General features: G+C 49.9%; 2 protein-coding genes across 4 annotated transcripts in view; both read right to left on the bottom strand.

The window, feature by feature from the left end:
- The window catches only part of LOC135242983 (A disintegrin and metalloproteinase with thrombospondin motifs 3), a 52,581-nt gene that overhangs the window by 7,659 nt on the left and 32,531 nt on the right, over positions 1–12,391 (bottom strand). For all 3 annotated transcript variants that reach the window (XM_064314380.1, XM_064314390.1, XM_064314399.1), the window contains 8 exons: positions 7,991–8,096; positions 6,654–6,797; positions 5,677–5,809; positions 4,404–4,517; positions 3,851–3,999; positions 3,392–3,564; positions 1,316–1,449; positions 569–692 (listed from right to left, as the gene is read on the bottom strand). In XM_064314380.1, the coding sequence (XP_064170450.1) occupies positions 569–692; positions 1,316–1,449; positions 3,392–3,564; positions 3,851–3,999; positions 4,404–4,517; positions 5,677–5,809; positions 6,654–6,797; positions 7,991–8,096 (1,077 nt within the window). The remainder of the gene's footprint in view (positions 1–568; positions 693–1,315; positions 1,450–3,391; positions 3,565–3,850; positions 4,000–4,403; positions 4,518–5,676; positions 5,810–6,653; positions 6,798–7,990; positions 8,097–12,391) is intronic.
- Positions 1–12,391, bottom strand: part of LOC135243011 (small ribosomal subunit protein eS24-like) — a 104,271-nt gene that overhangs the window by 72,517 nt on the left and 19,363 nt on the right. The gene's annotated exons all lie outside the window — the stretch shown is intronic.

The following is a 12,391-nucleotide window of genomic DNA, read 5'->3' as shown; positions in this document are numbered from 1 at the left end:
TGAGGAGCAGATGGAAAAGCAGTTTCAGCATGCAGCTGAATGCTCTGTCTTTCAGCTTTATTAAAATAGAGCCTTCACAGGCATAATGTACCGACTCAATTCAGTCATGTACATGAATGGACATTATTAGTTGTCAGGCTGTCCACTGAATACTACGTTCTTTTGACAAACAGCAGCTATATACTGCATCTTCCAGGTTCACTGTTTGCACCGCCAGCTCAATAATACAAACCAGATCTAATCTGAGCACAGCCTGTGGAAGCACACAGATCTAATCTGAGCACAGCCTGTGGAAGCACACAGATCTAATCTGAGGAGAGCCTGTGGAAGCACACAGATCTAATCTGAGCACAGCCTGTGGAAGCACACAGATCTAATCTGAGGAGAGCCTGTGGAAGAACACAGATCTAATCTGAGGAGAGCCTGTGGAAGCACACAGATCTAATCTGAGCACAGCCTGTGGAAGCACACAGATCTAATCTGAGCACAGCCTGTGGAAGCACACAGATCTAATCTGAGGAGAGCCTGTGGAAGCACACAGAATTTTCTGGCAAACGCAGCTGCGTACCGGTTTTCTTGGGCGTCTTTGTGAGGGTCAGTTTGACGGTACGGCAGTGGGAGTTGTCCCCTCCGCACACTCCGCACTTATCGTCCTGTTTGTACGACCCCACCTCCTTGTCACAGCCCACATGCTGCGGGGACAGAAAGCAGAATCAGCGCTTGAGAAAGGCTCCACAATGGCCGGCAATATCACAGAATAACAACAGTTCAGCGTCTGATTCAAATCTTAGGTGTACCCATGCCATAAGGCTCACCGAGATTAGCTATCGCCAAGAAATGCATGGCGTTAAAGTGGAAGTCTAATACAGCTCTGGAATTGGAATGTGGTTATCTGAAATTAAGAGCTGTACACTACTATAGAATATAACACACTGGCTGATGAGGATATCACAGCCCTTTCTGGATCATATGGAGAATCTCCCATCAGATCAGACTGATGATACCACTCCTTCTTAATGACACGGGGGTGAATATAATTCCTGATGGGGTGTGAATATTGCCGATGGTCTCTCTGCCGCCGCCGCGCCCCCCCCCCCCCCTTTATTGTGTGTGTGGGTGAGGGTGTGGGGCTGTAGGTACATGTTTTTCTCTTGTATTACTTAGGGGTTTTTTTCTGTCCTGTGTATGCAGCTACTCATGTGTCAAAAATGCGAAATAAAATAAATAAATACCAATCAAAGGGCTGCTACAACCATAATTGCAGAGTAGGCTCACGCAATCTTGACAGGTTTAATAAGGGGGGGGGGGATCTTACCAGGCACTCCCCGCGGGTGCACACGCTGTAGGGGTCTATGTAGCTGCAGCGTGTCCCATCATGCATCACCTGGTTCATGAACACCACCTCGCCTGTCTCCTTGGACTGGCAGCTCAGCTCACACTTATGGGCCTCTGGAAGGAATGAGCGTTTTCACAGACTCACGTCCTCCGCCAGACAGACAATAATACCCACACACACTCCGCTTTTAAAGAAATAAGAGATAATACAAACACTCAGCGAATTCCTGTTCAGCGTTCAGAAACTACAGCCTTCCACAATACACATCTACATTCACCCTGGATCGCAACAATGCAAAAACTGCACAGTGAATTCTGGGAAAAAAGGGTTGAGAAACACTGATGTAATGTAATGCATGAAGTGCTTTACATTACATTACAGGCATTTAGCAGACGCTCTTATCCAGAGCGACGTACAACAAGTGCATCAGTTCAAGGTGCAGAGGTGCAGAAAAACACACTAGAGTGAAGTAAAGATCATAGTGCCAGAAGTGACCACATAGATCAGGACTCCAACCCTGCAGGGTAACCTGTTCAGCAAATAAAAAAAACAATCCAGCCAAGTACTAGCACTGAAATCACATTTGCCTAATCAGAATCAAACAAAACAAAACAATCCTGCCAAATACAAAACTAACGAGATCGCATTAGCCTAACTAGGTACATTGAGCTAAACTAGAGGCTAGGGAGGGGTGGGGAGAGGTGCAGCGTGAAGAGATGAGTCTTTAGTCTGTGCTTGAGAATAGCATGCATGCATCCAGGAGAATAGAAGCCACATGTCATACTGGCTCCAGCAAAGCCCCTAACAACACAAATCTGAAAAAAGGAAGGAAAATACATTACATTCCATGTCCATATCTCGTCCCTGACTTGATGTTATACATTATGTTTTTTTCTGAGAGAAACAGACCGAATTCAATGAATGCCATCCAGGACACCGTGCGGTGTGGGCTACACTTTTTCCAGGTAAGTACATATTGTAGAAAAATGGAAAAAGATTTTGGGTAAAGTTGGCCTTTAAGTCTTTATGTCTCCAGGAAGAGGGCAGCACATAGAAGAGAGTAATGATTTCTGCACTCAGTGTGCCAGATCCCCACCCAAATCCTCCCCAAACATGCCCCCCCCTTTCCCTGTTCCCCAGATCTCCCCCAAACACCCCCCCTTTCCCTGTTCCCCAGATCTCCCCCAAACACCCCCCCTTTCCCTGTTCCCCAGATCTCCCCCAAACACCCCCTTTTCCTGTTCCCCAGATCTCCCCCAAACACCCCCCTTTCCCTGTTCCCAGATCTCCCCAAACATGCCCCCCTTTCCCTGTTCCCCAGATCTCCCCCAAACACCCCCCCTTTCCCTGTTCCCCAGATCTCCCCAAACACCCCCTTTCCCTGTTCCCCAGATCTCCCCCAAACACCCCCTTTTCCCTGTTCCCAGATCTCCCCCAAACACCCCCTTTCCCTGTTCCCAGATCTCCCCAAACACCCCCTTTCCTGTTCCCCAGATCTCCCCAAACACCCCCCTTTCCCTGTTCCCCAGATCTCCCCAAACACCCCCTTTTCCCTGTTCCCCAGATCTCCCCAAACACCCCCTTTTCCCTGTTCCCCAGATCTCCCCAAACACCCCCCTTTCCCTGTTCCCCAGATCTCCCCCAAACACCCCCTTTCCCTGTTCCCCAGATCTCCCCAAACACCCCCTTTTCCCTGTTCCCCAGATCTCCCCAAACACCCCCTTTCCCTGTTCCCAGATCTCCCCAAACACCCCCTTTCCCTGTTCCCAGATCTCCCCAAACACCCCCTTTCCCTGTTCCCAGATCTCCCCCAAACACCCCTTTTCCCTGTTCCCCAGATCTCCCCAAACACCCCCTTTCCCTGTTCCCCAGATCTCCCCCAAACACCCCCTTTCCCTGTTCCCCAGATCTCCCCCAAACACCCCCCTTTCCCTGTTCCCCAGATCTCCCCCAAACACCCCCCCTCCTCCCTGTTCCCCAGATCTCCCTCCTACCCCCCCTCCCTGTTCTGAATGAAACTGAGCGGTTATGAAAGGGGGGGGCGGGGGGGCGCACCGTCGGGGTGCTCGTACGGCAGCCAGGAGTGCTTGACGTTCTGGTGGTACTTGTTGCTCCTCTGCAGGCACTGCTGGGCGCGGAAGTCCTCGTACGGCCCGGGACACTCCTCCGTGTTGCACATCTGGTAGTCAAAAGTGGAGCCGGGACAGTCCCTGCCGCCATAGGCTGGTCTGCAGCACAACGGGTCAGCAGTGAACAGTGTGTGTGTGTGTGTGTGTGTGTGTGTGTGTGAGAGAGTGTGTGTGTGTGTGTGTGTGTGTGTGAGTGTGAGTGTGGAGTGTGTGTGTGTGTGAGTGTGAGTGAGGTGTGTGGGTGTGTGTGTGAGTTGTGTGTGTGTGTGTGTGTGTGAGTGGAGTGAGGTGTGTTGTGTGTGTGTGTGTGTGTGTGTGTGTGTGTGTGTGTGTGTGTGTGTGTGTGTGTGTGTGAGAGAGTGTGTGTGTGTGCTGCAGGTCTTACGGTGGGTTGTCGCACTGCCTGCTTCGGGAGCGCACCCCTCCCCCGCAGGTCCGGGAGCAGGAGCCGAACTTCCCCCAGGACCCCCAGCTCCCGTCGTGGCCGTACGGCTCCTGGCTGGACCTCCAGATGCAGTGGCCCTTAAAGCACCACTGCACACAGAAAACACTCTTTCCCCAGCCATTCATAATGCCCCATAATGCACCACACTGCACGCTAATGCACCATAATGCACCATAATGTACATCCACACAACAGGAAACAGTTGCTTGGAGATGTCAGGGCCGTCTCGGTAAGCAATGGGAACATCTGTAGTTCTGCTGTTCCAGCGCGAGTCCATTGACCTTTCCCATAATCAGCCTTATTACACATAAACACACTCGCACAAGCAGGGGGTCCCAGAGTTTATTAAGCAGCATAAGCATTCCTCAGAGAAGGGAGAGCATTAACTGCAGCACATCCGTCCGCGTAATATAAATAAACGGGGGGGGGGGGACTCAGGGTGTCCAGCGGTCTGCTCTCCACCCCGCTCTCGGCCCGACCCAGCGGAACCCACCTTGCCATGTGCGCACTCCGTCCCGTCCACAGGGGGGCCCTTCTTGGTTTTGCAAAAGTACTGGTTGTCGGGGTGACTGCACCACAGCTGCTTGCAGGGGTCATACGTGCGGAACTGCGGAGGGCGAGAGAGAGGGAGAGAGAGAGAGGGAGAGAGGGAGAGAGAGAGAGATAGAGAGAGAGAGTGAGAGTGAGTGAGACAGAGAGAGTGAGAGAGAGGGAGAGAGAGATAGAGAGAGAGAGAGAGAGAAGAGAGAGAGAGGGAGAGAGAGAGAGTGAGATAGAGAGAGAGAGAGAAAGATAGAGAGAGAGAGAAAGAGAGAGAGAGAGTGAGTGAGACAGAGAGAGTGAGAGAGAGATAGAGAGAGAGAGAGATATAGAGAGAGAGGGAGAGAGAGGGAGTCGGGTGGGGTCAGACGACGTGGGGAAGTGGTGCAGACTCGAGGCCGAGCCCCTGGGGGCCCCAGGGGGGCAAGCAGGGTCCCGCCGCTCAGTGAAATATTTCCTCTCACACCCCCCACCCCCCCAGGGCCTGGGCCTCTCCTGTGGGGTCACTCACGTGCGCGGTTGCGTGCGCACATTCCTGCGCGGCGGGGGGGGGGGGGGGCTGTAGCGCCACACAGCCGCGGGCCTCGGCTAAGCTAGCCCGCCTGGCCGTGTTCGTCACCGACGGCACCTGGATTACACCTGGGGGGGGGGGGGTGTTAGGGGGGGGGGGGGGGGGTGTTAGGGTTAGGGGGGGGGAGGGTTAGGGTTAGGGGGGTGTTAGGGGGAGGGGGGCGGGAGTGTTAGGGTTAGGGGGGCGGGGTGTTAGGGTTAGGGGGTAGGGGGGGGGTGTTAGGGGAGGGGGGGGGTGTTTGGGTTAGGGGGGGGGAGTGTTAGGGTTAGGGGGCGGGGGTGTTAGGGTTAGGGGGTGTTAGGGGAGGGGGGGGGGGGTGTTAGGGTTAGGGGGGCGGGGGTTAGGGTTAGGGGGAGGGGTGTTAGGGGGAGGGGGGGGGGTGTTAGGGGGAGGGGGCGGGAGTGTTAGGGTTAGGGGGCGGGAGTGTTAGGTTAGGGGTAGGGGGTGTAGGGGAGGGGGCAGGGGGGTTAGGGTTAGGGGGGGTTAGGGTTAGGGGTAGGGGGTGTGGGAGGGGGCGGGAGTGTTAGGGTTAGGGGGGCGGGGAGTGTTAGGGTTAGGGGGGGCGGGAGTGTTAGGGTTAGGGGGGTGGGGAGTGTTAGGGTTAGGGGGTAGGCGGACTCCAGGGGGAGGGGGCGGTCTCAGAGGGTGCACTCACAGCCGTGCACATCTTGTATCCCACGCCGAAGTCGAAGCGGCACTGCTCGTCCATGGAGTAGTTAATGCCCGGGAGCTCAGGCTGCTTCGGCCATTTGTGCTCAAAGGGGTCGTCCAGCAGACAGTCGTACGAGCTGGAGACAAACACACCAACACACCAGAGCTTCAGAGAGCGACAAGCCACACCAACACACAAGAGCTTCAGAGAGCGACAAACACACCAACACACCAGAGCTTCAGAGAGCGACAAACCACACCAGCACACAAGAGCTTCAGAGAGCGACAAACACACCAACACACAAGAGCTTCAGAGAGCGACAAACCACACCAGCACACAAGAGCTTCAGAGAGCGACAAACACACCAACACACAAGAGCTTCTGAGAGCGGGAACAACATCACACCAACACACAAGAGCTTCTGAGAGCGGGAACAACAACACACCAACACACAAGAGCTTCAGAGAACGGGAACAACATCACACCAACACACAAGAGCTTCTGAGAGCGGGAACAACATCACACCAACACACAAGAGCTTCTGAGAGCGACAAACCACACCAACACACAAGAGCTTCAGAGAGCGGGAACAACATCACACCAACACACAAGAGCTTAGGACAGCCATGGAGCGGGAACAACGGGGCAGCTCTTCAGTCACAGTCAGGCAGAGAAACAAGAGACAGGAAGACAGAAAGAGAGGAAGACAGGAGGTCAGGAAGAGAGGAAGCAAGGGAAGGTAAGGGATGGGGAGGGATGAGGAGGGACAGGGAGGGACAGGGAGGGACGGGAGGGAGGGTGAGAGACAGGGAGGGACAGCGAGGCACAGGGAGGCGGAGAGGAGCGAGGAGGACGGAGACGGAGGAGGGTGAGAGACAGGGAGGGACAGCGAGGCACAGGGAGGGACAGGGAGGGACGGGAAGGAGGGTGAGAGACAGGGAGGGACAGCGAGGCACAGGGAGGGACAGGGAGGGGCGTACTGGATGTAGCGATTGAGCTCCTGCTTGCTGCAGCGTGACCAGTGGTAGCGATGGAAGGCCGCCTGCACCAGAGGGGCCATGATGCTCCCCATGCTGGTCTCGTCCGCACAGCGATTCCCCTGCCCATCGTGCTCCATGCCCAACCTGGAGAGAGGAGACACGTCCTTACAGCTTTACCTCAATGGGGCCCAACCTGTCCACACAAGGAGAGACACGGCCTTACAGCTCTTGCTCAATAGGGCTGTTCTAGCACATCTAGGGAATTGCAGACCTTCACACATGCTAATGAATCTGAGCACAAACATGCACTTCAGTGCACATCTTATCAGCCCAGCCCCAAGCTGAAGACCAAGGACAGAAATCACGCTGGTAGTCTCACAAGGCTGGAGAATGCATTCAGAAAATATTGCAGTACACACGTTCGAACAAAAGAGCATTTCTATAGCTTTATATCATTCTGTAGGTACAGACAACGCAGTTCAATGAAAGGTTGATCTTTGTCTGTTTTGTGACAGTCTCATATTATTACACAGGAAAAAACATGCGTGTAACACAGCTGTATTGAGGACTTACACTAGCCTGGCTCACTACACACATGTAACTCAGCTGGACTCTGGTTCACTACACGCGTGTAACTCAGCTGTACTCTGGCTCACTACACGCGTGTAACTCAGCCGGACTCTGGCTCACTACACACGTGTAACTCAGCTGGACTCTGGCTCGCTACACGCGTGTAACACCGCCAGACTCTGGCTCACTACACACATGTAACTCAGCTGGACTCTGGCTCGCTACACGCGTGTAACTCAGCTGGACTCTGGCTCACTACACGCGTGTAACACCGCCGGACTCTGGCTCGCTACACGCGTGTAACACCGCCGGACTCTGGCTCACTACACGCGTGTAACACCGCTGGACTCTGGCTCACTACACGCGTGTAACTCAGCTGGACTCTGGCTCACTACACGCGTGTAACTCAGCTGGACTCTGGCTCACTACACGCGTGTAACTCAGCTGGACTCTGGCTCACTACACGCGTGTAACACCGCCAGACTCTGGCTCACTACACGCGTGTAACACCGCCGGACTCTGGCTCACTACACGCGTGTAACTCAGCTGGACTCTGGCTCACTACACGCGTGTAACTCAGCTGTACTCTGGCTCACTACACGCGTGTAACTCAGCTGGACTCTGGCTCACTACACGCGTGTAACTCAGCTGGACTCTGGCTCACTACACGCGTGGAACACAGCCGGACTCTGGCTCACTACACGCGTGTAACACAGCTGTACTCTGGCTCACTACACGCGTGTAACACCGCTGGACTCCAGACTTACACGTGGCCGGTCTCGTGGGCGACGACGAAGGCGGAGGAGAAGCCGTCCTCGTGGTTGAGCGTGCAGCTGCGGAGGGGGTGGCACATCCCGGTCACGGGGGCGTAGCCTGGCGGAACAGCCCAAAGGACACGGGTGACTGGGTGAGCAGTGACGCTCCCACGCCATCATCCGGATGATGTGGACCAATGGGAGGGGAGGCACGGCCAGTGGCTGCCCCTCCACCACTGGTGCGCCCCAGAAAACATAACGGATCGAATGTTTCCGGCAGCACAGGCTGTCCTGCACTGTACTGCACAAAGACGGGCTCCCAGAAATGTTGGTTGTATTGGAATCACCCATTCCACAATCACTTTTGCAGGTTTGGGGAAAACAAATAAAAATGAAAGGTTAAAATATGAACTAAACAATTAAGGTGCTTACAAGAAAACCCAACCAACAGATATAAATAAAAATGCATGAAAATTATTCTTAATGGCTGTCAAAAACAGCATAAATTTAGAGGTAACGTTTCATAATGATGCAAATGCACTGTGCACTCAGGGTTTATTTGGGCCCGTTAGGGTGGGAAGTATTCCTGGTTTATTAAAGCAGTGTGGATATAAAATTCCACATGCAGAACTCAGGAAGCAGGCTCCAGAGCCAGAGAAGCCATGCTGCATTAATCATACAGCAGGAGATAAGGCCAGGGCAATGAGAGAGGCTGACATACTGATGCAGGCCGGACCCTGTCCTTGTGAAAGTAACGATGCATACAGAATGCATTATGGGGAAATAAATCTCACATCTGCCACAGAAAAAACAAAACCCTGAGACAGAGGAAGAGCTTGAAGGCATTTAGTGCAACCCAGAGCAGGCCAGCGCAAGCACGGTCAGATCAAACCCCACCACACCGTATCACGGCAACCGTGCAGCATGGCAAACCTGGCTTTTCACCAGAAAAATAACAAAAATAATAATCAATCAACATTGACAAAGCAAAGCCAGACAAAAACAGTGTACGATACTCGATCAAGAGATGTGCAGTGATTCAGCTTTGGCGCATTTAATTTGGTGCAGAAGCACATTCTTTTTTCTTTTTTAATCTTTCTGTTATTTTGTTCATTTATTGCTTGAAAACAAGTTCCATGCGTTCTGCCTGTGGGAAGACCTTTGGCATGCAGGTAAAAAGTTGTGAATACTGGCGCCATTGCAGATAAACGCAGAAAGCCATTGGAGAGCAGAAGGACCAGCAGAGGGACAGAAGCAGCCTCCATTAAGGAATCGATAGCACACCCTGCTGCCAGCCAGGGGGCCTGTTCTCCACTCCACTAAAAGGGCACACTGATGTCACACTGAGCACCATCTGTGGTTAAACTGCATCATTTTGTTCTGTTGTTTTTTTTGGATTTTTTGGAATAGTAATTGATAACACACAGTGCAAGTCCAGCGCCTCTTGGGCAAGCATTTGATTTAGAAACATAAAAGCAACACAAGCAGACGGGTAACGTGAGAAAATGCTCGGTTTGGCCCCTAAAAGCAGCATGAGCTTTGCATCACGAAAAGATTATGGAAAGCGTTGAATAAATGAGGATCCACATAGTTACACACGCACATACAGCATACATACTGTACATTAGGGGTGTGCAGAGACGTTATTATCTGTATCTGTATCTGTATCTGTTCAACCAACAAAATTATCTGTATCTGTCTCTGTATTCGGATAGAAGACAGGAAGTGGGCGTGGTTTATTCCGGAAGTCACGTTAAATCAGGCAAATGTTGTATTTTCTAACCTAATATTCATTGGCAATGCAATGCCATATAATTAATTATGAAATATATATATTCCACATCCTCATACTGTACTTTTAATCTCTCTCTTAATTTTTTAACTAAACTAAGTTTTAGTTAACTGTCTAAGCTTGATTTTGATGTATAGGTTGCGGGGGTTTGAAAGAAATCCAGCTGCCACACCAGGCTTGTGTCTCGCTAGCTCCCGCACCTCCTCCTCGATGTGAGAGTTTCCCTGAGTGATAGCCGGGAATGGTTAGCTCTTCAGCCCGCTGCCTGCTGTGCGCTGACTCGGTGGGGGTGACTACAGAATATAGCTATTACTTTTCAATAATGTGACTAGTTAGTGAAATCAATGTCCTGTTGCAAACAGAATGGGCATTTTTATCTAATGGCCATCCACAATGATATGAATCGATTTGAAGACACATAATGGTTGACACATAGAACTTATTTATTAAACGTTTTGCAACGCAGTGGCTCAAAGTTTGTTGGTTTGGGTAACTGGTGCTGCCTCTCTCTCTCTCTCTGCCCGTGTAACGTTACATAGAGGCTATGAGAACGCGACATGGAGCTGACTTTTTTCCCCCCGAATCTGAATAATAACGAGCAACTTCGCGTAGAAGAAATATCTGTTTCCATTGCATTATTCGTGCTTTCCCAAATACAGTATTCAGATTCGGATACATCCCTACTGTACATACACTGCAGTCCATAAGTATTTGGGCAGTGACTCAATTTTTTTCAGATTGAGTACTTGAACAAATTTGAAATGGAACAATTAATACAAGATTAAAGTTCAGACTGTCAGCTTTATTTAAAGGGTATTTACATCCATATCCAGTAATCCATGTGAGGATTGTAGTCCTTTTTATACATAATTCCTCTATTTTAGGGGAGTAAAAATAATTGAACAAATTAACATAATCTTAAATAACATCATAATATTTAGTACTTGGTTGCAAAATGCTTTACATTGATGACTGCCTGAAGTGTGCCACCCACAGACATTAGCAGATGCTGGGTATCCTTCCTGGTGATTCTCTTTCTCCATCACTTTGGTACACGCACGCATCTGTCCATAAAATAAAGTTTGTTCCAGAATTTTAAAGTTTTTTCAATGTATTTTTTTAGCAAACTAACCAAGCCATTCTGAGTCTTTGAGGCAGTGAACCAACCCTCTGAGGTTATGCTGGTGTAGTTTTCTCTTGATTTTAGTCATTAACACATCTGCGCTTGCATCAGTGAGAGTGCACCTGACCTGTTCAGCAGTTGGGTTTTCTTCACAGCTGAAGGTACTCTTTGGACATGCGCTACACCGGCCTTCCTCGGGCTACCAGGCTGTCCGTCATTTCTGAGTTCACCAAAAGCACTCCTGCTTATTGACAGCGGACAACCTGCACTTTAACCTGATATTTATTGTTTAATTTCAAATCCAACGTGCTGGAGTACAAAGCCAAGATATTTACCGACTGCACTGCAAGTCTCCCAGACACATACAGGTAAACAAAGAACGGTGCGAGTACTTCAAAGGGAAAAAAAACATCAGCTCAAACAAATTCTGTGAGCTGTAATCATCGTAACAGTAAAAACCTCTTATCTAAAATGGTCACAATCACCAATTAAAGCAATATCTAATTCAAGAAGTGGCCTGCAGTTGTTTTTTTTTGTTGTTGTTGAGAAACCTTGCTGTAATGGGTCTATTATCTTGTCACATGGTGGTTGTGATTGTACACAATCCCATAAAAGACCTTTGAATGAAGTGGGTGAAAATCAATAGGACACAATAGAGACCAGTGTTATTATGCACAGTAATAGCCAGTTGATTTTGCCTTGGTGAGTGAAAAGGTTTTCAGCACATTCAGCTGAACACCACGTCAAGCTGAAGTGTTTAATCCCTGTATTGACCCAGCACACACACTGCATTTTATTCTCTCCTTGTTCTCCGTGTCTTTTGAATCCACAGAGTCTTGCAGGTGAGTGAGATGTTTACTCTCCTACCTCAAAGGGTAATCTCTGCAGAAAACAAGGTCTGGCCCAACCAAGGACTAAGGTGCCATAGAGACCAGGCTGTTATGGCCAAAATATAGCTGAAACTATGGCAACGCTTCAAGTATGACAAAAATAACACCTGCGATTTGAACAGGACATTGTTTATTCAAAACTAAGAGTGAAACACAAAACAGACATCAAAGAAAGGCAAATGCCTGTTATATTTCACAGGTGAAGGTCTTTTCATGTATAGAGTAATAATAATAATGAAAGGTGAGTTATTTTCACTAAGTATGCTTTCCAGGGGATGCTCTTTCATGAGTACCTGTTTTTTATTTTATTGTTTTTCTAAGTGACCAATTCCATTAGAATCACAGCTTTTGATCCAACCTGAGAAGTTCTGAAAGTGTGGACATCTGGTCATTGACGCCAAACCTACATTGTTTCAAAAATAGCACCAAACTACAGAAGAAAACACATGTTTTTTGAACTAATTAATTAACCAGCATTCATTACGCATCACATACAGAAGACCAGGATTAGCAATGACGACCTCGATCACAACACTGCTCGACCCAATCTTGCTTCTGCTAGTTTCCTTATATTTTAAATCACTGCTTAAATTTGGATCAGAGCATCA

This window comes from Anguilla rostrata, chromosome 2, assembly GCF_018555375.3.
Source record: "Anguilla rostrata isolate EN2019 chromosome 2, ASM1855537v3, whole genome shotgun sequence".
NCBI classification, from domain to species: Eukaryota; Metazoa; Chordata; class Actinopteri; order Anguilliformes; family Anguillidae; genus Anguilla; species Anguilla rostrata.
Note: the sequence above shows the minus strand (reverse complement) of the source record. Positions and strands in the feature narration are given on the sequence as shown.